This window comes from Carassius carassius, chromosome 41 (genome assembly GCF_963082965.1).
Source record: "Carassius carassius chromosome 41, fCarCar2.1, whole genome shotgun sequence".
NCBI classification, from domain to species: domain Eukaryota; kingdom Metazoa; phylum Chordata; class Actinopteri; order Cypriniformes; family Cyprinidae; genus Carassius; species Carassius carassius.
The window spans coordinates 14,251,623-14,271,959 of record NC_081795.1 but is presented as its reverse complement, the minus strand read 5'-3'; the positions used below and the strand labels follow the sequence as shown (position 1 = coordinate 14,271,959).

The following is a 20,337-nucleotide window of genomic DNA, read 5'->3' as shown; positions in this document are numbered from 1 at the left end:
ACAAAATTACACTGATAAAGTGGAAGTGACACTAATCTGCAGTTGCCTTCCCAGTTTGGAGAAAAGAGAAAGATTTGTTTTAATTGATTTTGGCATTCATTCATCAAGAAGGTTCAATGGAAAAATAGCTCAAGAATTAAAGGGGCAATGCATCTGAACAACCAGCCAAATCTGTCACTTCATGATATAGTGTTTGACATAGTAGATATATTAGCCTATCAAATAAAGATATAGGACGGAAATATTTAATTTGCTAATATAAATCAAGGGAGCTCTTAAAGCAGCCTATCATACATCTTATATCATAACATAACATATCCGAATCAAGGTTATGTGCCAGAAATCAATTCCTGAAATGTAGTAACAATTATTGTTACATTACATTACGTTATGTTACGTTATATGTTATTTTAATTTTTTTTTTACACACATACTCATTTTCTGATATTATCAGTATTAGTTAATCATTTTATTTGATACATTTTTATGGACTGTAATGGAGCAGTGCTTAATTTCCAAGAATATGGTCCAAATTTAGTCCAAATTAAAAAAAAATAATAATAATAATAATAAAAAAAATGTCTAATTATTTTGTATTCATTGCAATGTATTTTTATTAATTAATAAAAATGAAGAATGTGTTCTTACAGTATAGTGTACAGAAATATGGTATATCATGGTATATAAGAATAATTTCTTCAAATTAATAATATAGTTATATTTTATCATACACATTCTTGTGTTGAACTATTACAATTAATCTGTTATATGAATGTGTTAACTGCAGTTCTGTACATTTCTTTTTTTGCCATTACAATCCAAATTCCAGTAGCATCTGGTCAGTTCCATTTAAATTCATACCCAAAGGGAACCAGTTTTTTAAATGCAGAATTTTGACCCTGATATAACTTTCAAAAGAATTAGTTTAAGTATCTTGAGAGAAGCAGCTGTGTATATTGTATTGCTTATTTGCTTCAGATATCAAGAACATTCCATTATCAATGCCATCTGTGGTACAAGATCTGTATATCTTAATTGAGACATTTGACAGATTGCACTGCGGTATGCAGAATATAAAACAGCCGTTGAGAATGTCAAAAGTGATCTTAGAGGAGTTCTAACAGTCACGACCTCTAACTAACTGAAAACAAATTGAAATGACTGACTGGCTGAAACGATACATTTGATCCGCATCATTTGGAGAGATAGAGAAAAGCACACAACTACTTCAGAAACATTGCATGCAAGCAATTATCTTTGTCATCTTTCGGAAATGATTTTGTCTTCTCTGTTGCTAGGAGACAGACTCAGGGACATACACCTGTGTCGCCTCCAGTTCCACTGGTGAGATGAGTTGGAGTGGGACCCTGACAGTGAAAGGTAACATACAAGCATTCTTCTCTGTAACACAGCTCTGTATAAGACTTTGAAAAGGCTGACACTTCAAGAAACACATTGTACTGATGATCTCAATCTGCAGTCAGATGTCCTTGAACAAGAATGCACCCCTGACGCAGTCACATTTGACTCTGTTTCTTGTGTTTAGCGACTGGATCGTCCTCCGTCCCGCGGGTCTCGCAGTCCCTGCAGCTGCCTGGTCCTCCTCAGAAGCCCGTGGTGACAGATTTGACCTCAAACAGTGTCACTCTCACTTGGCAGCCCAACCCACATGAGGGCGGAGCTGCTGTCACTTCCTACATCATCGAGGCTTTCAGGTTTGTATGACTCCATTAACTCCAAATTACAATTGTTTGAATAACTTTCAATTAAATACTTCGGAACACTTTACAACAAGTTTCCATCTGTTAACATTAGTTAACTACTTTAGTTAACTTGAACTAACAATGAAAAATACTTTCATTTAAAGCATATTTTAATCTTAGTTAATCTAATGTTAAGTTCAACATTTACTAATGTATTATTAAAATTAAGGCTGGGCAAGTTAACGCGTTATTATCGCATTGATTAATTTTGAGAATTATTTTATCGCGCGTTAACGCAGTTTTTTTATTATTATGAAAGTCCGTTGCTCACTGGCTCTGAATACACATACAGACAAATCATGGGTCACAGGAGGGGATGCTCCCGATCAAGTTATTTAGGCTAAGCATCAGCATTCACAAACCACGGTCCACTGTTGTTTTTAAAAGAAAAAAATGCAAAAAGCTCTTAATCATGACTTTAAAAGTTGGAAATAGGAATTTTCCGATAGCATGTGAAGCTATCTCGCTCAACACAGTGGAGTAGTAACACACAGTAACACACAGCCCTCTCACAATATATTGCTTTACAGATCTATTGCTTTTGCAGCTTAGAAATATTAATGTAATCATGCAGCATGTATCAGAAGATCTGCACACTGGCACGGTTATCGCTCACACTCACTGATCTATATATAACTGAACTGCGCTCTTGACCACCTCTTCCTACCGAGCAAGGGACTGATAAATGGAGCGATCACATTAGTCAAACGAACCAGGCTGTGGGGGTTAAGATTGCCTAGTGTGAGCACACACTAATTATTCTCCCACATCCTGCACAAATGAGTCTCTACCCGCCTATCAAGTGTTGTCCCGTGCCGCATTCTGCTGCGATGGGTCCCATGATCGTGCAGGTCTCTAATAGGAAGCTGCCTGTTATAAATTGTTTTTTCTATAAAAAACTATATAATCTTTTCTATAAAAAAGGTTAATGTCCTGGCAGTGACAAATGGCTTGTTTTATATTTAATTTAATTTCATTAATGTCATAAGTTGAGATTTAGGCTACAATAAATTTTAACTGGTACTATGTAAAAGGAACACTGCTGTAAAAATCACTTTATTTGTTTAAAGTGTTTGCAAACCAAATGTTATTACACTTTTGTTCATATAGCAGTAGGCCTACTTTTAAATGAAAAAAAAGTGCACAATACACTACTTTTGAATGCATTATTAGTTTTGTGCATAACAATGCAATTAATTTTGATTAATCGCAGACAATAATGTGATTAATCGTGATATTTAAAAAATTGAATCGCTGCCCAGCTCTAAATAAAATTAAAAGTTGTATTTGTTAATATTATTTAATGGACCTAAGGTAAAATGAACTAACAATGACCAGTTGTATTTTCATTCACTAGTTGTATTAAAGATTAACAGATACTGTAACAAATGTCTTTCTTATTGTTAGTTAATGCATTAACTAATTTTAATTAATGGACCTTATTGTAAAGTGTATATATCATTAACCCTTGTGCATCCTTAGGAACATTTTATATAATTTTGGCTGTTAATGCAGACAGCATAAATCTAGCCAAAAATTTGTATTTTTATTGGAATTTTTATATTTCACCCTCATGTCATTTGTCTGTGTAAATCCATAAATGTGGTACCATACACCTTTTTTATAGGTTTAGTTTATGTTGTATTATGTTGCATTTTAGTTTTTTCTACACACTTCTCTTTGTCTGAAGACAGACAAACAATACATATAACATACAAATTACAATATGTGTATCACTACTTTTTTACAATTTACATGTAATTCCTGTGTGTTTTTCCTCAGTGTAGACAACATTTTCTGGAATCTTTATGCACATCATGAGAAAGTTATAAGGTTTACTCCAGTGCAGGGCATTGCCCTGTATACTTCTTTTGTAATGCATTACTATACACACTTTCAGTGTCAGAAATCCAATTTTCCATTAAGAGGCAATATTGGCCTTCTGGATTTGATTTTCGGGGGCAATTTCTTTTTTACCTTTATGTGGTTGTGTTTATTTCTAACCATATAAAATCACACTGACATCTTTTTATATCTTTTATAATTGAATATTAAGGTGTCACCAATAAAACAAAATTAATATTTACTCATATTTTCTGTCATATTGTGTATAACTAGGCCTTGAATAAAATATTAAGAACTATATCAGATGTCACAAACAAGAAAAACAGAGGAACGTGTTATGGAATATATCTCCTACCTTTTAAGATTCAGTTGGATTTTTCCCTGAGCCACTTTTAATTTCTAACCCTGTATGCATTACATATGATTTGTGCTTGTGTTTACAAACTGAAGGCCGAGTTTTATGGTAATCAAAAGCGTGTCACAGATGCTGTCGATACAGCTTAACTTGTATTGAGCCTGGAATGTTCCTCTACTGCAAAGTTTGCACTTTATCTCATATTGGAAAATGCATTCAGTCAGTTCCTGCATGGATTTAAAGTCTGCCACACTGCTCCATATTAAAAAGAAATATATAAGGAAGGGGTTCTACACTCTCTCCAGTGGCCTGATGGGTAGAGCGAGTGGCAGAAGTTCTCATTATAGTGCCAGTTTTGTTGGAGATGTCATTTAAAGTGCCAGAGTGGATTGAAGTTTATGGTAAAGTGAGAGTGAAGCATTGCTCTCTTGCAGGCTGGATGTTCCCTGGGGCTGGAGTTGGAATTGAGCAGAACTTGTCCGTCTGGGCTCTGTGGAGGTCAGATGAACAGAAGGCTATATTATTGTCCCGCCAGCAGAGCAGCAGGGAGGGTGATGCAGGGAGGCCGAGAGTAGAGGCCAAGTCGTTATTTAGCTCTGCTCTGACACCTTGTTAAGAAGACGCTTGGATTTATAGTGCATCTCGCTCTGTTGAGAGGTCACGGTCGTGTGCACAGTCCGAGAAGTCAACTGGGCAGACCTTATGTGCTCACGGTGCATGAAGACGAGGCCAGATCCTCTCTATTGTCCTTCACACACTGCTCCTTCCTTATTTTTCTCATTAACAAAGGTCAATGTGTCCAATTCAGCATGCTAGTGAAGCTTCACATAAGAAATTAGAGTATGTTGGGGAGTAACAAACTTGTTACAAAGTTAACTACATTTTTCATTTGCATGACAATAGTGCAGCTGTTTTTGAAAAACTGCAGGTTTTCTAGTAACATGGTGTTTTTTTCTCAGGTAGCAGTATGGCAAAATAACAGGTGTTTATATTATGTGCACAGCCTTACAACTGAGCAAGCAAAGCGAATAAACAAACAGGCTCAAATAGAGTTGGGAAGTCAGATTCATTTAGAGAGTCAGATGATTTATTTTAATATATTAATTATTACTTGGTTAATTACTGCTGTTTATCAATCTTATTCAGTATGCTATATGGGTGTTGTTTAGTTTTAATATTTAGTGTGTAGTATAAATGTATGTATCTATGTGTTAATGTTCTAACATTGAAAACAGATTTGTGTATCATATATAAAGTTAGGGGTCTGTATGAGGTTTTAATGTGTATGAAATAAGCCTCTTATGCTCAGGAAGGCTGCATTTATTTAATCAAAAATGCATTTAAACAGTAAGACTGTTAAATATTTGTACAATTTAAAATAATGTATTTCAGTATATTTTTACATGTAATGTATTCCAGTGACAGCAAAGCTGAATTTTCAGCATCATTACTCGATGCAAACAGTTCATATTTGTTATGGAAACTTTTTTTCACAATTCTTTGATAAAAAAAAAAAAAAAAATCAAAAGACCAGCATTTACTGTGAATTGCTAAGTAACAGTTTCAAAGTAGCTTCCCAGAATTATTTGATTTTCCAAATGCGTATCCTCTGTTGTATAATTGAACCGTGTTATAATTCAAATAATGTCTTTTCATGTGTATGGATGAGCATCACACTGATTTTTTCTGATGGTTAAGGGATGTAATTAGGCATGGCGCAAAGCACTGCAATTCACAGCTTCTGGTGATTTAGTTCTTTAATAAAAAGGCATCAGTAGCAAAGATAAATGTTAAATATTTACATTTATTAATAATGTAATACAGTTGTATAGCTCAACAGCCTAAGCAGCAACCTGACATTAATATAGAATTCAATTGATGTACAGTCATTGGCTTTAAACATCATTTATTTTGTGTTTTGTGAATAAGTTTAGAGTTAATTTCCTGTGTCTTATTCTAGTCAATCAGTGGGAAGCACATGGCAGACTGTAGCTGATCTCGTGAGGCTGGAGAAGCATACAGTGTCTGGACTTTACCCCAACACCGTTTACCTGTTCATCATCCGAGCAGTCAACTCCTTTGGCCTGAGTGACCCCAGCCCCATCTCAGAGCCAGTCCGAACACAAGGTGAGTGTAGTTTCTGGTGTAGCATGTGTGATGGCTGTTTTTATGGTTTGTACACATCTGCATAATGTGTGTGTACATTTTCAGATGGTCCAGAAGGTCAGGGAAAAGACCAAGCACATGTGCAGATGGAATTAGGAGGGTTCAAGGTTCGTCTGCAGACACCCAAAGTCTTGAACCCTACAAGCGTTCAAATCACATGGACTGTGAGTATATGATTTGATGTACTGTATATGTGTAGACATGCATTTTGAATGAAACGGTCCATAAATGATGAGAAATAAGTAAATAATTATACATGTGACTCTGGACCACAAAACCATTAGGTATTATGCATAATATTATGCATAATTTGTTAGGATATGACAATGTTTGGCAGAGATACAACTATTTGAAAATCTGGAATCTGAGGGTGCAAAGAATTTGTAGAAAATCGCCTTTAAAATTGTCCAAATGAAGTTCTTATCACTAATCAAAAATTTTATTTAGATTTATTTACAGTGGGAGATTTACAAAATACCTTCATGGAACATGATCTTTACTTTATATCCAAATGATTTTATGTAATATCCAAATGATTTTTGGCATAAAAGAAAAATCAAACATTTTGACCCATACAATGTATTTTTGGCTATTGCTACAAATATACCCCAGCGACTTAAGACTGGTTTTGTGGTCCAGGGTCACATATAATTATCAAATCAGCATATTAGAAGGATTTCTGAAGGACTATGTGACACTGAAGACTGGACTGCTGAAAAGCTTTGCCATCACAGAAATAAATTACATCATATTAAAAGTCATTAATAGAATAAATTTATAATTTCAACCATCAGTAACAAATTACATAAGAATGGCCATTCACAAAATCTGAAACTCATAATACCTTATGTATGTGTTGATATTAATACAGCTTGACCAGCACCCTCGGTTTATTGAAGGCTACAGGCTGTCCTACAGGCCTGTGGGGGGCACGTGGATGATCCAGGACGTAAAAGCAGGTCCCCTACACACTGCTGTTCTAACAGAGCTACACAGAGGAAAAGAATACGAGTTCAAAATGAGACCGTATTACAATGAGTTTCAGGGGATTGACAGTGAAATAGCTGTGGTTCGCATTCCTGATGAAGGCAAGACTTGTTTTGATATTCAACTCGAGTCTTTAGCTTTTAGTTCACATGACTTTCATTTTACCCTCAAACTTTTGCTGGAATGTTAATGTTTTGACATTTGCCCATCATATTTCTGCTTTTAGTGCTGAGTGGCCCTCCTCAGGGAGTCAGCGTGGTGCAGTTAAGTAACAGTTCAATCGTGCGAGTGTCCTGGCAGCCTCCTCCCCCTGATGTGCCAGAGGAGCTCATACTAGAATACAGGGTGAGGCCAGGGAATTTATTAATGTAGAGAGCCTCTCAGTGACGGCTAGGTAAAATGGTAATGGCTGAAGTCTGTGTGTGTGTCGTTCAGGTGTGGTGTGTAGGAAACGAGTCTCAGCAGATGATCAACAGGAGCGTGGATGGGGATATGCTGTGGGTGATGTTGGGCGGGCTGTTGCCCGAGTCAATGTATAGCGTGCAGGTTGCAGCTGTCACAAGTGCAGGAGTGGGCGCTCATAGCCAACCTGTGTTCATCTCCCTGAGTGAGTACTGCCATCATTTCCACCCAGGAACATCTTAAACTAGTAGCTGTTTTTTGTAATATGGTAGCTGGTTTCTAGCTGGACTAAGCCAGTGTTCATTTTAAAAGGGATTTTTTATTTAGTCTTAGTCTTTATCTTGAGACGAAAATGCATTATAGTCTTAAATCACATTTTAGTCATATGAGTCTTATATAGTTTTAGTTGACGGAAAGTCATTGCTTTTTAGTCATTACTTTTAGTCATGCTGAAGTTACCAACATTTATTTTGGTAGTTATTTTTCTGTTTTCAAACAAAAATAGTCATTAATTCTTCTCTCTTTAGACCTAATCAATTAAGCTTATGATAAAATTTAATTGAGGATTGAATTTGGAAAAACTTAAATAAACAATGACAATTTTCATTTTTGGGTGAACTATCCCCATAACAGTAGTGAAAAGGGAGCAACTCATAAACATTATAGTTGTTCATGTATAATATATTTAATAAATAAAATTCATAATTTTTTTGAAAAAGCAGAATAAAGCAAATACGAAAGAGATACAAATTAAATAATTTTTTCGCATACATTAGGTTTACTTAAAATATTTATTTAACATCTTTTGTTGGTTAACATTATAATAACACGGATAGGTAGGAATGCTGTCCCTTTAAGACAGAAGGCATGAAATACTGACACACGTTCAGTTTTCACCCTCCTGTTCACGTTCATTTTATCCATAAACTGTATTTACGTGAGATATTCTATACAAAAGACATGTGGTCTGAGACATGTGACATGTGGTCAAAAGACTGAGAACTGATCACATGCTGTATATGTGAAGAAGTGGAGCGTGCGCGAGAGAGAGAGTGGACTTCTATCAGTGCGATTCCACCAATCCCGCTTTCACTAACTTTAACTTAATCGACAGCAAATTGTGACTCCCGGGAAAAAGTGGGACATCTGGTCACCTTATCCCTACCCCTTCAGGTGCAGAGGCCATTGTTTCAGATCACTAGCTCGTGTTTTGGTAGTCTATCCATCCACTGCGGCTGGCATACTGAGACTAGATATGTCAACGCCCCTTATCCGATTGTAATCCAATAACAGGGACGCACATTTTAAAGGACAAGACAGTAGCATATAGGATGTATTTTGAATGTCCGGTAGTCCTGAAATAACGTTATAGTCCCGTCTTGTATTTCGTCATAGTTTTTTTCATCAGATATTAGTTTTAGCTCATCAACGTCTCATCTTCGTCACAGAAAAACATTTTTACAAATATTTTTTGTCTTTGTTTACTTAATTAACACTGGTCTAAGCTGGTCAACAAACCAGTTACCAGGTGGTCATAATAGCTTAAGATAGCTGGCTATCTAATGACCAGCTTGGCCAGCTAACGAGTGGCTTGGTTTAACTAATATCCAGCTTCGAGCAGCTAATGACCACCATAGCCAGATTGAGCCAGCTTAAAACCAGCTGTGGTCAATAACTGTTTTGGGCAGCTAATGACTGCCATGATCCAACTAATAACCACTTAAGAACTGCTAATAACCATCTTCGCCAGCAATTGACATCCTTGATCCAACTTATAACCATCTTAAACTGGTTAATAACAATCTTGGCCATCTAACAGCCAGATAGAACCAGTTAAAAACAGCAATGACCAGTCGGTAACCAGTTTTGGCCAGCTAATGACTAGCTGGATCCCAGTTATAACCAGTTTAGACTGCTAATAACCTGTTTGGACAAGCTAATGGCCATCATCACCAGCTATTTATAAGCTTGACCCAGCTTACAACCAGGTGGGACCAGCTAATAACCATCTTGACTAGATAATGAAGAGATGAAGCTAGCTAAAAACAGCTGTGACCAGCTAGAAACTTGCTTGGATCATTTAATGACCCTTTGACCAGCTTGGCCAGCTGATGACTGGTCTAATCCAAATATTAACCAGTTTAGACTTCCTAATAACCATTTTGGCTAGCTTATTACCTGCTTGGACAAGCCACTAACCATTTTCACTTGATCCAGCTAATAAGTAGTTTGGACCAACTACTGTAATAACTATCTTGGCCAGATAATAGCCAGATTGAACAACAAATTAGTCTTCTTGGACCAGCCTGTCCAGCTAATGGGTGTTTTTTTCCCAGCTAATAACCATCTTGGCCCGCTAATGGCTAGATTGGACAAGCTGAAAACCTGCATTGGTACGGATTTAAGAGCAAAGGTCTGTTTAAATGCCGACGGGAGCTGCATTTGAATCACGGTCGCTTTTTTTCCTAGTTGTAGTGATGTTCACACTCGAACACTTAATATGTTCATGTGGAAACACAAAAATGTACCAATATTCCGCACACAAAATATTGCATTCAGTCATACGGTGCACACGTGCACCATACCGAAAGCCCTGTACCGAAACGGTCCGGTACGAATACATGTACCGTTACACACCTACTGGCTTGGGCCAACTAATAAACAGTTTATATCTGCTAATAACCTTTTTGCCTAGCTAATAACCTGCTTGAACAATCCAAAGCTCAATGATTGATCCAGCTATTAACTAGTGTTGACCAGCTAAGGGCCAGACTGAACAAGCGACCAGCTTGTCCAGCTAAAGTTCCAGCTAGGCCAACTATTAATCCTGCTATCATATTTTATACAGCTGCCAGTTTAAGCTGGATTTTTTCCAGCAGGTTTATAAAAAAATATTTACCACACACCTCTGATGGTGACATTTATCCCTCCTGACAGATTCTTCTCTCAACTTTTACTTATATTTTATGTTAAGGAATCGAAAATGTTATGGATTTTCATGCTGTTGTGTCAGTTAAAGATAGATGATGGGGGAAATACATTTTGATAAATGTTTCCTGTATAAGACAAGAAGCATTTACTCTTCTGTCTCTTTTTGGTTTTCACATAATCGCTTTTATTAACTTTTTCCATTTCCTCCTTATATCTTTTATCAGAAATAGCAATAGATCAGTCCTTGTCAGTGGTGAAGGATGACACTGTCAGCCTATCCGAGCAGATCACAGGGGTGGTCCGTCAGCCAGCTTTCATCGCCGGGATTGGTGTCTCATCCTGGATAGTTCTAATGGGTTTCAGCACCTGGATCTACTGCAGACACAGAAGGAGGAAAGAACTTGGACACTATACTACTTCCTTTGCATATACGCCCGCAGGTAACCTTCTGTACCATAATAGCACGAAACTAACAGTGTGTGCCTCCAAATCATGTTCTCAAAGGAGCTTTTGGGATAATTTCTTTCTCATATTTTTTCTGTAGTTTCACTCTCTCATGGTGATGGCTCGGATCTTATAAATGGAAGGTCTGTATCAAGGGAGAATTTAAATTTGCCCAGCATATAATACCGTTCAAAAGTGTCATATCAGAATGATTTCCCAAGAATCTTGTAACACTGAAGAATAAATGAAATTTTAAAAACAGATATTTTAAATTGTAAAAATTACTGTTTTTACTGTGTTTTTGATCGTATACAGTACATTCAACTTTGGTGAGACTTATTTCAAAAGCATAAAAAAAATCTATATGGGATTTTGTGGCGAGTGGGGCGGGGCCGAGTGACGTGGGAACAAGGAGTGAGGCCGGCAGTGATTGGGAAATCAGCAACACCTGCGACCCACCGCCGGTCTCGAGTCCCACGTAGGAGATGGAAGGATATAAAACTGGAGCGACGACAGTGAAGGACGAGAGAGGACCAGGCCTGGGCGTTATTTTAGGTTTTGGTTTCATTTTGTGCGCATCAGTCGTCCGTGAGGGGCTGATGCGCTTTTTTGTGTTTATTTTTGCAATTAAAGTTTCATGTTGATTGTCCGCCGGTTCCCGCCTCCTTCTTCCCAATGATTATGGAGTCTTTATCATTACAGTGGTGCCGAAGCCCGGGAGAAGGAGGGACGCGCTGCTGAAGATCCCTCGCCGCTGTGGTGAATCCGCGGTGCCATAGAGCTGGCGAGGAGTGTGCCGCCATGGACGCTCGAGGCGGTGGACTGGAGCGAGTTGCCGATGACGGGCGAGCTCGCTTCCGACCGCCCGCGATCTGGAGGGACAGCTGCCTTCCGTGAGGGAGCGGAGGAGTCGGCGCCGTTCGCCAGAGAGCCGGAGCCTGCTGCCGTCCGCCTGAACGGGGAGGAGCAGGGAACGGGGGACTCCTGCTGGCTGCCCAAAACCGGAGGAACCGTCGCTGTCCACCGGGCGGCGGAGGAGTCTCGAGCCGTCCGCCGAGGGCCGTCCAGTGCCACCGCCAGGCACCGCGGAGGAGATCGCCCAGTTGGTGGAGGGCCGAGCAGCAGTGCGTCTGGGAACCGGAATTTTTTTTTTCCTCTCTCCCCTCTGGGGGAGTAGAGCGCAGTCTCGAGGGTACCCCCCGGCCTGCGAGGGGCGATGGGGGTATGTGGCGAGTGGGGCGGGGCCGAGGGACGTGGGAACAAGGAGTGAGGCCGGCAGTGATTGGGAAATCAGCAAGAAAACAGTGAAGGACGAGAGAGGACCAGGCCTGGGCGTTATTTTAGGTTTTGGTTTCATTTTCATTCTGTTTTGTGTTTATTTTTGTAATTAAAGTTTCATGTTGATTGTCCGCCGGTTCCCGCTTCCTTCTTCCCGATGATTATGGAGTCTTTATCATTACAGATTTATATAGAGAGAACATGGAAAGCTGTCAGAGAAAAGTTAATAAAACTAATATTAAAATGATTATTAAAATAATAATAATAATATTGTACTATATTATAAATATAATAATGTGTATATATATATTGTCACGGGGTGAAGAATCACTCGACAAGGTTTCGTGAATGTAAAGCCCCGGAGGGTGGATTTATTCAAGGTGCAAAGTGCCTGGTGAAGTGAAGTGAGACGCTTCGTGATGGCTGGTGCTTCCCGTGCGTTCCTGTGCTCTTCGGTGCAAACCCAAAGCGAAAGTGGGTGTCCAGACGTGCTCCAAGGTGAGTGGTCTGTCGGTCACTCGCTGCTTTCTGAGGAGAAACGAGAGAAGGATTAGACCAGCGTTTCATTCGGCTTGAGACCGTCTTGTGAGTGCAGCGTGTGCTGCTTAAAAGTGCGCAGGCTGATGGGGAGCAGCTGTGACCGATCAGCCGGCGGTGAGGACGTGCAGGTGTTCTGCGTTGATTGCCAGGGTGATGCTGATTCCTCCGAGGAGGCTCGTCACAATATATATATATATATATATATATAAGAAAATGTAAATTATTTAAATTAATATTTAATATTCATAATTATTATTATTAAAAAATAAGTCATTTTTATAAATGTAAAATGTTTTATTTTTAATAGTTTAATTTAAATTATTTAATTTTCTTAACAGACCATGTTTGTTGGAGTCACACTTGGGTAACTACCCTTGGCTGGCTGACTCGTGGCCTACTAGCAACTTCTCTCGAAATGGAAAAGATTTGGTCAACTGCTGTGCAGGCAGACTTGATTCCAAGGATCAATACAACAACAGTAATATCTCTGTTCCCCTACATTATGGTACTATCACACTTACAAATCATATCTCCTATAACTCATTAATATGTTTTCACAGCTTCAGGATTATCGAATTATCTGAACCAGAATGGAAAGTACAGCCCGGCCGCTAACGAAGGCGCCATATACTGTACCATTAACCCAGCTGATGCAGATGGGCATGATGTGTGCAGCCTGTACTCTCAGGGTCCAGACCCGTACACCAGCATGCCAGTCCTCTCCAAAACTGACCTCTACAACACGGAGCAGGACCTGGACCAGTGGAGCCTTCAGTCCAGCCACAGTGGAGCAGAATATGCAAAACTTCAGTATCCAAGAGGCGAAAATGGTAGTAGTTACATTGATTTCAATCATGAGGGTTAAGGGATTTGTCCTTTTGGAATTAGGCAGGAATTATGCAGACAGTTTGGATCAACAAGTGCTGCAAAAAGTGCTAATATCGGTGTTATGCAGATGGACTTGAGTTCGGCCTTTTGACTGTTTCTTGCTGTTTTACAGCCAAACAGAAGTCTCTAGGACAAATTTCTTCACCCACTTGGCCTGACGTGCTGTCCCTTCATTCAGCACAAAACAAGGAGCTTCAAAACACAGAAAAAATACACAGGTAATAACCATCGCCATACTACAGCAGGACATTGTTATATGTCCAGATAAGCGAGGTAGTTTATGGTAAATGTGCAAAAAGCCATGGTAGCATGTCAATGAAATACACTGAAATGGTTAATATCCGAAAAAAACACTGTATTATAATGTTGCATGTCCAAAACCATGGTACCATATCAGAAAATCATTGTAAAACCATTGTGCATGTCCAAAAACAGTGGTAGAGTATAAAATGTCATAATACTATGGTGAATGTCCACAAACCATGGTACCATGTCAAATCACCATGGTACTTGGCTCAAAAAGCCATTATAATACCACAGTCCAAGCTCTTGGTACCATGTCAAAATGTCAAAAACATTATACTGTATTTAAAAATCATGGTATTACCATAGTGCATGTCCAAAACCATTGTGCTGGATCATAAAACTATTGTAATACCATGCTGCATGCCTAAAAACTGTGGTATAATTTAAAAAACGCATGGTATTACCATGGTACAATGTCAAAAGAACATAGTACTTATTTTAAAAAATATTGTAATACCACAGGAATGTCCATAAATTGTGATACAATTAAAAAAAACATCCTAATGTTGTTAATGTAATGTAAATGTCCATGGACCATGGTACCATGTTAAAATATCATGTTAATACAATGGTAAATGTCAAATAACCATGGTACCATGTCAGAAGACTATGGTGTTTTTTCAAAAACCCATGTTAATATGATGGTACATGTTCAAAATCAATGACATGACCATGGTATAAGTCCAAAAACTGTGGTAATGCCATGTTACTTTTTGTTAAGAGTCTGTCAGCCTATTTCAAGAAGATTTCATAAACTTATAAATGTGCTTTTCAGAAGCTGTCATCGGTCTTTTTTTCTTTTTAGATCTGTCACTTCCGGATATAATTCTCCTTCACAGAATAGTGACTCAATATGAAACCTGTGCAACATGGTAAAATGTAGTCTGGGCGATAAATTGAGGTCTTATCTAAACGTGTTTGATGTTTCAGCTCAAAGTGACAGGGGCTAATGATGTTAGCTTAGAGCCGAGCCATCCTGGCTGTTTGAGACAGGGCCGAGAGGCAGGTCACCAGACGTGGCTTCTCAGCATGAACCTGTAAGAATAGCCACGGGTTGGAATGAAGCGGAACCACACATATCAACCTTTGTCCTCAATGCTTTCATTCTTTCACATCATATTTTTATCATCACCCTCCATGGATGAAACTGCTTTGAAACATGATTTTTATAATGCTGTCTTCTGAACCCACATTGGATTCTTTTTTCTTTTTTTACTTTTTTCAAAGGACATCAGTCTGGTTATATTTACCGCAGTCTTTTATCGTGTAATGAAAATGCTGCTAGATGCGTCAGCGGTCCAGAGTCTTCTGATATGTGTTACCGTAATTTCTGTGCTTTGTATAAAGTTTTTTTTTTCTTTTTGGTTGTTGTTGTTGTTCCAGCTTTGTTTTAAACCTGGTTTGTGTTTTAGTAGTGTATTGAGATTATAGGTTTAACTGGAATCTAGTCTGTTCACGTCTCTATAGCCCTGAGGAGGATGAAGAGTGGTGTCCTCCTCTGCCCGAGCGATCTTATCTGATTGAGGGTCTGGAGGATGCAGCCACTCTGCCTTTGAGAGGAGAGGGAACCAACAGAGCCACGACCTACAGCCTGCAGTCCACAGCAACTCTCACACCATCCCCCAGCGAGGAGCTGCACCATCCAGACCTGCTGCCACGGTAAAAACACTTACACACACACACCAAGACTTGGTGTTAAAGGAATAGGTCACCTTCATGTCATTTCTGTGGAACACATCATGTGAATTGAAGAACTGAAGAGTTTCCTGACTGCATCCCAGAAAAAAAATGCACCCCAAACGTATCATAAATGTTGCCCAGATGACTTATGGACTATATATACGTATCTTCTGAAGTGATATGACAGCATTTTATGCAGAACAAACTGTAATTTTTTGTTGATATTCAAGTCAACCAACCATGTTTGATTTAACAGCTCAGCATAAATAAATACATACATAAAGTTAATGTTGTGTGTGTGTGTGTGTGTATATATATATATATATGTATGTATGTATATATTGCTATTTATATAATATCTTTTCATATAATTTTTATTTATTAAAACTGATTTTACTTTGTTCTTGCCATGACAGTAGCTTTAGAATCTGACATGGCATTAAAGAAAAAACTATGGAAAAACTTGATCGTTCATGTGTTTATTCAACAGGAATACACAGTTTGCTCTTTCCAACCCGAAGCTGTCAACCAAGACAGCGTCTCTTAATGGCAGCGTACCCAACCACAGCGGTCCTTGGAGAGCCATGGCTGAAATGGAGGAACTATTCTCCAACAACACAGGCACAAGTAGGCCCTTCACCGCTGCAAAAAGAACCTACTGTTTTTATTACATTGCTGATGATTATGTATGGAGTACATAATCTTTGTTTACTTTAATCTGCACTGCTATCAGAAGAATATGCATCGTTCACGTCTTTAATTCAGAAGCCCAGGCCTAAGAAGAAATCTCAAAAGGATGTCCTTGCGAGACGTGAAGTGTTGAACCCAGGGAGTAAGAACCCACATGGTTAATAAATTATTGATTGGAGTAATTAAAGCAGCTAAAAATGGAGTGTATAGATGATCATTCACACTTTTGATTTGTGTGTTTCTGCAGACCTGCCTCCTTCACCTGAGCCCCCTCCAGTATCGGAGGACCCACTCAAGCACCTGACAGACACACTGGACAAAGGAGGGACCAGGATGCCCCCACAGCACAGAGAGAGAAGATCAGACCGCAGAGCAGCTGCACAGTGGAGCACGGAAGGTCAGACTTCAGCTAGAAGTGATTGCAAGTATCACTATTGCTACTAAAATCAGCCGCAAAACACATCAGCAATTACTTAGCAATGCAATAAGATATGGCATGTCATTTTTAAAATAAAAAATGGTAAAACTCCTAAAAATGGCCAGCATTATGTAAATATTAATTGTAAAAATGTATTTGTATAAAACAGTGGTTGTATATATATTATGAAATCTAAATCTAAATGTGTGATCTAAATGAACTATTTAAACCTAAATGTTAAATCAAAATGCAAATGTTAAATCCTAAATATAAAAAATAAATAGAAAGTTTACATGTATATCTAAAACGTAACTAAATAACTGCTAAATATGTCAATTTATGGGTGTAAGTTTTTGTGTGTCAAGAAGACAATACCTAAAATATATCTTATATTATAAATATATATTACATTATAAAGCTTAAATATAAATGTTGAACATAAAATTTAAACAGATGTTAAATCTAATAGTAAATATAAAATATAAATAAAATACATAAATATAACTACATATCAGTGTGGTAAAATATGGGGGGCAATTTTTTTTATTAAACAGGTTGCAAAAAATATGGTCGGTTTTATGCAGTTTTTAAGTTTTAAATATACAAATCAATTGTTAATGTTTTAAATAAATGTTAAATATAAATATGGATCTTGACATTTATATAAATACAAATCTAAACATTTAGAGAACGTGCAAATGAACATCTTTGGGTTGTCTTGACGTTGGCGATATTGAACACTTTAACCATCTACAGCATCACCCGTTCTAACACACTAGTATCATAAATGTAAGTTTTGCACAGGCAAACACCACTCACATCTTCTTCATAAAATGTTGTTATGACTGATATCAACAAAAAAATCTGCACCTAAACTTCCTAGTAAGAATCGCTTAAAAGAACGGTGTAGAAACTCCCTGGCAACCACCAACAGGATAACCCACAGAACCACGCACAGGCAGACAGCATCTCATATTCTTTATAAAATGTAAAAGTATATAGTTCTGTGTTGCATGTTTGGTTCTCACTCTATATTTAACCGTTTTGACTGTTTCACTGCACAGATGAAGATTTAATCCAGTATTTCAAAGCAAACCTGCTGTGCAGCGGTCAGATGTCCAGCCACTCTTCCCTCTCCAGAAGCTCTGCCTCTCACTCCTCCACAGCCTCGCGTTCCTTGAGGGCAGGAAGGAGGAGAAATGAGGTTAGATGAGTTTGTGTGGGACTGTGTATCTTGTCTGGTCACACATGGTCTGAATAAGTTCATTAGTCACTCGCCACGTGTGGGGCCTTGGAGCACTGCAGTAAATTAGCAATCGATGAGCTCCAGGATACTCCGCGTACAGAGCTGGAAGCTCACTAAATGAATCAGGCAAATGATTGCATTTCCACTTTTTTAAAGAACTGTGTTGTCTTATGTGGTCTCCATGGTATTAATATTCCAATGAATATTAAAAATACAACTAATTATGTTTGTTGGTTAGAGCTAGGTAGAATATTACTGCATGTTACAGCTTTTATGAGCCAGAACTAGATTGCTTGGCAACAAAATGATGATTTATGTCATTTTGGTCTTGTTTATTTGCAGAACATGATATGAGGAGAGAAAGTTGTCCTGTTGTTCACCACTCTACATGCAACATACGCCATGCAGTGTATATGCCTCTGCGCTCTGGTCCTTCACCTGTTTTTTTGTTCATCATTTTTTTAGAAGGTTTTTTTTTTATGATCCATTTTTGTCCTACCTCTGTATGTATATATTTTTTACAATGTTTTTGTGTCAGGAAAAAGGCGTGCTATTTTATTCTTATTTATTAGTTTTAAAAGAATATCAAATGTTAAAAGAATTTGAATGTATATGGCGCATACAGTACATGTATGCCTCAATGTCTACATGTAATAAAAAGGTGTTTCAACATTTTTGTGAAAAATATAACCGATATTATCAGGCACAGTCTATGTGAACAAACCATCCAATGATACACTAGTAAGCCTATAGAATACCAAATGTTTGTTGTTGTAAAAACTAGGACTATTCTGTACTCATCTAAAGCGTTTTCTTTTTTCCTGGAGAGTGATTCACACCATGTCAGACTGTTTTCCAATAATGCATCAATTATTTGCAGTTTTACATGTTCAGGTTGCATAAAAAACACAATAAAACTCATGTTCTAAGACTTGTTTTACAGTATTGTTACTGATATGGATTTCTTTGTATATTATTTTGTCAATAATTGTGCACTTGGGTTCAGAATTCATCAAAATGTAACATAATTCTCATTAGTGTCCATGTTTGAGTTTTCATGAAAGATTGTCGGTCTGTGTATTAAAATGTGGTCACAAACCACGTTTGCACAGCACAAACTCTGTGAGAAACACAAGGAAACCAAAATTCAACAGGAATCCTAGTAATTGTGAATCTCACAGTGATTTTATTGCATTTTGAAATTATTTTATTTTGCCAGCGAAAATTTGCCATTTCATATCGGTCTGTTAAAGTTTTAACCATGTGAGTTTGCTGCTTTTACCAATATAAAGCTGATTGGTTTAAAAGTGAAGTAACCATGCAATGGGGAAGTCGTGGCCTAGTGGTTAGAGAGTATGACTTCTAACCCTAAGGTTGTGGGTTTGAGTCTTGGGAAGGCAATACCTTGACTGAGGTGCCCCTGAGCAAGGCACCAAACCCCCAACTGCTCCCCGGGCACTGCTCCAGTTGTATGTTCACAGTGTGTGTGTGCACTTTGGATGGGTTAAATGCAGCGCATTAATTCTGAGTATGGGTCACCATACTTGGCTGAATGTCATGTCACTTCACTTTTCAATGGATGTATTTTAAGTTATCCATTCGCCAGTAGGTGGCGATAAGCAACTCTTTTGAGTGAGTCATGTATCTTTCTTTCAACCAATTTTCTTCAAAAGCACTGATTTATTCATAAACGTGACTGTTTTCATGAGCGAGTCATTCAGTCGTTGTAGATGCTGTTCCAAATGCAGCTAATCTTTCTGAACAAGTCACTGAATCTACCCAATGCAGAGAGCCTCAGCTGACCATCTATTACAAGTTACCATTACAAATGCCTACATCTTTGTTTTAGATGCAAATTTTTACAAGCCACTGACTGAATTCCTCTCTTCATAAATTTGATTTACTCCCTGAAATGGCTTTACTGCCGAAGAATTAATTTAAACCCTGAAAGACTGTTATTTTGGTGGTGCAGTTGCCAAAATATAGCTTTAAGGATGAAACATATATGCGTGTAAACAGCATCCACGCAAAAGCTTCAACACAGCTGTCCAAAGCAGAAATGTGAATTTTCAGTCGCTTAGAAACAAGCACTGAAATAGAATTGTTTAATGAATACACCAGTCTGTTTTAGCATATTAACTATGGCCTAGTTAAAGTACGGAGGTTCAAGTCAAGCCATGTGAACCAAAGGGGAATGCGAGCGTGTCCCACATGAGACCTTCTTCTCTCGAGATGCTTCTGAAGCTGACCCCACTCACCTCGTGCCTTCTAGACACATTTGAAATCACACACAGTAAGGAAACAAGCACAGGCTTAATTAACTCACATGTGGATTGTTTAAAACACTGTGGGCCCCTCTGGATTTAAACGAGAAAGGAACATTTGAAAATGTATGCTA

General features: G+C 38.1%; 2 protein-coding genes across 2 annotated transcripts in view; both read left to right on the top strand.

The window, feature by feature from the left end:
• LOC132122815 (roundabout homolog 2-like) overlaps window positions 1-14,280 on the top strand; it is a 53,995-nt gene extending 39,715 nt beyond the window's left edge. The window contains exons 10-21 of the mRNA XM_059533242.1: window positions 1,299-1,380; window positions 1,547-1,715; window positions 5,924-6,090; window positions 6,175-6,293; window positions 7,001-7,217; window positions 7,343-7,461; window positions 7,552-7,723; window positions 10,674-10,889; window positions 10,994-11,036; window positions 13,050-13,189; window positions 13,272-13,541; window positions 13,712-14,280. Of these exons, the coding sequence (XP_059389225.1) occupies window positions 1,299-1,380; window positions 1,547-1,715; window positions 5,924-6,090; window positions 6,175-6,293; window positions 7,001-7,217; window positions 7,343-7,461; window positions 7,552-7,723; window positions 10,674-10,889; window positions 10,994-11,036; window positions 13,050-13,189; window positions 13,272-13,541; window positions 13,712-13,821 (1,824 nt within the window). The 3' untranslated portion in view covers window positions 13,822-14,280. The remainder of the gene's footprint in view (window positions 1-1,298; window positions 1,381-1,546; window positions 1,716-5,923; window positions 6,091-6,174; window positions 6,294-7,000; window positions 7,218-7,342; window positions 7,462-7,551; window positions 7,724-10,673; window positions 10,890-10,993; window positions 11,037-13,049; window positions 13,190-13,271; window positions 13,542-13,711) is intronic.
• A 1,052-nt stretch (window positions 14,281-15,332) lies between these two features.
• On the top strand, window positions 15,333-18,875 carry LOC132122814 (roundabout homolog 3-like). The gene is made up of 6 exons (XM_059533241.1): window positions 15,333-15,564; window positions 16,076-16,212; window positions 16,319-16,432; window positions 16,523-16,672; window positions 17,758-17,897; window positions 18,282-18,875. The coding sequence occupies exons 2-6, from the start codon at window positions 16,170-16,172 to the stop codon at window positions 18,291-18,293; spliced, it is 459 nt and encodes a 152-aa protein (XP_059389224.1). The 5' UTR covers window positions 15,333-15,564; window positions 16,076-16,169; the 3' UTR covers window positions 18,294-18,875.
• The last annotated feature ends 1,462 nt before the right edge of the window (window positions 18,876-20,337 follow it).

Bases quoted from the DNA above. Each gene is read 5' to 3' on its own strand.
- LOC132122814 (XM_059533241.1), top strand. From the start codon at position 16,170: ATGGCTGAAATGGAGGAACTATTCTCCAACAACACAGGCACAA. The intron at 16,433-16,522 runs GTTAATAAATTA...GTGTTTCTGCAG, and splicing joins AGGGAGTAAGAACCCACATG to ACCTGCCTCCTTCACCTGAG. The intron at 16,673-17,757 runs GTCAGACTTCAG...TTCACTGCACAG, and splicing joins TGCACAGTGGAGCACGGAAG to ATGAAGATTTAATCCAGTAT.